At 65.8% G+C, this 2815-nt stretch overlaps 1 protein-coding gene across 1 annotated transcript in view; it reads left to right on the top strand.

Moving 5' to 3' along the window:
* Positions 1-272: 272 nt before the first annotated feature.
* HCN4 (hyperpolarization activated cyclic nucleotide gated potassium channel 4) overlaps positions 273-2815 on the top strand; it is a 61171-nt gene continuing 58628 nt past the window's right edge. Inside the window, exon 1 of the mRNA XM_044450574.1 lies at positions 273-433. Within this exon, the coding sequence (XP_044306509.1) occupies positions 288-433 (146 nt within the window). The 5' untranslated portion in view covers positions 273-287. The remainder of the gene's footprint in view (positions 434-2815) is intronic.

Genomic DNA, 2815 nt, shown 5'->3' on the forward strand with positions numbered 1-2815 from the left:
CGTCCCTGGCCGGCCGCGGCGCGCACGACCCGGGCGAGGAGCGGCGCCTGCTCGGCGGCGAGGGCGAGGCGGCGTCTCCCGGCGAGGGGCGCAGCCCGGGCAGCCCCTCGGAGGCCGCGCGCGCGCCCCCCGCGCCCTCGCCCCCCGCGGACGCGCGGCCCCCGCCGCCCTCCGCCTTCGTCAAGGTGGAAGGGGGTGGGGGTCCCGGAGGCGGGGGAGGGGGCGAGGCCGGAGGAGGCGACCAGATCGGCCCGGACGACGAGCAGCGGCTGGCCCAGGCCGGCTTCATGCAGCGCCAGTTCGGGGCCATGCTGCAGCCCGGGGTCAACAAGTTCTCCCTGAGGATGTTCGGCAGCCAGAAGGCGGTGGAGCGCGAGCAGGAACGGGTTAAGTCCGCCGGCTTCTGGATCATCCACCCGTACAGCGACTTCAGGTACCGCGAAGCGACGCGCGAGGGGCGGCGAGGGTGGGGGGGTCTTTCTGCGCCCGCTCTCGCACCCCCCCCCCCGGCCAGCCACAGGTAACTTTCGGGGCTGATTCCCCAGGGGCCCGGGGGGCATCGGCGCGAGGGCGCGTCTCGCGGGAGAGGCAGCGAAACTTTCCCCCTCTGCTCCTTCCTTTAAACTTCCTCTCTGGCTCACTCCTCTCTTTCCTCCTCCTTCACACACACACACACACACACACACTCACTCACTCACTCACTCACTCACTCACTGTAATGACTTATGGCAGGGGCATCCTCCGCAGTACGGCCCCCCTTGGCATGCAGGTAGGGCTAGGAGCGGCCGTTGCCCCGAGCCGGGGAGGGGTGGGCGGCCAGGCCTCGTCCACAGCCCTGGGATGGGCGGGCGGCTTCTGCTGGTCTCGTGCTCCCAGACGGGGGCAGCGACTCCAGAGAGACAGGATGGGTGGCAGGGCCCCCCTCCCCGTCCCGCTGCGCCAGCCGCAAAGACCCCAGGCGGGACCCCAGCGCCAGTTCTGCGGCCGCGTACCGGCGGACCTCCGTCCCTTCGGCTTGCGGCGTCCGCTGAGGGGCCAGGCTGCAGCAGGATCTGCAGAGCTGGGCACCCGGGCTTGCTTGTTTTGCTGGGAGGGCTGCACGGAACTCAGCGGGAAGCCCCTGCGTGGGTTCTGGGTGCGAGGGGTGTGCGGCTGCGGATGCCGCTGCGCGAGGTCTGTCCTCGGCCCTCCTGCACAGCGCCAGCCGCCCCCCCCCCCGGGAAGGAGGCCGCTTCCTGGTTGCAGGGTGTTGGCATTGCGGCATCTTGAGCCAGGGTGGTGCATGAGCCGGCCTCGCGTCGGAGAGGGTCCTCCACCGCGTCCAAGACTGGGCTGCGAGGCGGGGCGGGTGGGCTTGTGCGGGGCGGGCGGGGGCGGGGGAGCGGGGTCTTCGGAGCGGGACGTGCCCAAGTGGGCAGCCAGCCTGGCTGCGTCGGGGGGCCTTTTGGCCGTGCCGAGCGGCGCCCCGAAGTCCTTTCCTGGATGGCACCAGTGGAATGAGGGACATGCCGTGTGCCTGTGATTTCTCTTTAAAGGACGGGGTTTAAAAGGGGACCCATTAAGCCGTTGTTTATTGCTGGAAAAGCGGTCTTAACTCCGCCAGGGGGGATCGGAGGGGGGAGGGGCGCTGGTGAATGAATTAACTTTGCAGCTAATTTCTTTCAAGTAACGCCACCGCGGGGACGGCTGCGGGGGCTGTGCCAAGGCCCGCCCGAACTGGCTGGGGGCTGGCAGGCTCTCTCCCGTTTTCAAATATGCAAAGTGTTGCAATCAATAAGAAATGCTTTAGTGCAATCAAGGGCCAGGCCTCATTGTGTTAATTTTAATTACAACCGGCTTACGCATAACAGTGAGTGGCGCTGACCGTGAGAAGGGAAGGCATTTGGGCCTCAAATGCGGAGGGAAGTGGCCAAGGTGGGAGCGGGGGGGGGCATGGGGCAGGTTTATAAAATTCGGCGTGGGGTGCAGAAAGTGCAGAGGGATTTGCTTTCCTTCCTTTCTTGCTCCCCCTCCACTCACTCCGCCATAAGTGCTGGGAGACGGGGGTCACACATCGGAAAGGTCTCTTCATGCAGGAGAGACAAGAGACATTCCCTCGTCACCCAGCACATAATTAAACGAGCGGCAATGGAATTCACTGCCATGGGGTGAGTGAGCCAGAGCCTCAGAGGATGCTCAGAGGGGACTGGATAGTTTCTGGAGGCGGGCTCTGCTGCAAAGAATCCTCCATGCTCAGAAGCACTGTACCTTAGAAGAGCAAGAGGAGAAGGCTGTTTCCAGGGATGGCTTCCAGGGCTGGCCCGGGACACCGAGGGGAAGGACGAGACGGATCCCTCGTGGCGCTTCCTCCAACACGGGCGACAGAGCAGCAGCGTCCAGCTCCTCCAAGGCAGCGGGCTGGGCAGCCATGGACCCCGCAGCTGGCCTCCCAGCTTTGGCCCCCTCCTGCAGGGCCGCCGGGGGGTGCCTCACCCTGCCCCATGGAAGGGCCGGCCGCTGCTCCACGGCAGCAGCCTTTGCGCAGCACGGTTCCCCGTTGCCAGGACGGCGTCACGGCAGGGCACGAAGAGCAGGGCCAGAGAATCGCGCGGGGCCCGGGGGCGCCTGTTCTGAGTCCACGGGTCCGGGGCGCGAGCCCAGTCGAGCTTTTGCAGAAGACCCACAGCAGCTGAAATGCAACGTTTAGCCTCTAACCTGAGCTGCGAAACATCTCGCGAGTAAACCTTCCTGTTGAAGCGGCAAGCGTGAAGAAGTAACTCCAGGAGGGAAGAAAGGCAGGCTCTCTGTCTTCTGCTTAATCATCTCCTCCATCCGG

Source organism: Varanus komodoensis, unplaced genomic scaffold (genome assembly GCF_004798865.1).
Source record: "Varanus komodoensis strain SLA01 unplaced genomic scaffold, ASM479886v1 scaffold67, whole genome shotgun sequence".
NCBI lineage: Eukaryota > Metazoa > Chordata > Lepidosauria > Squamata > Varanidae > Varanus > Varanus komodoensis.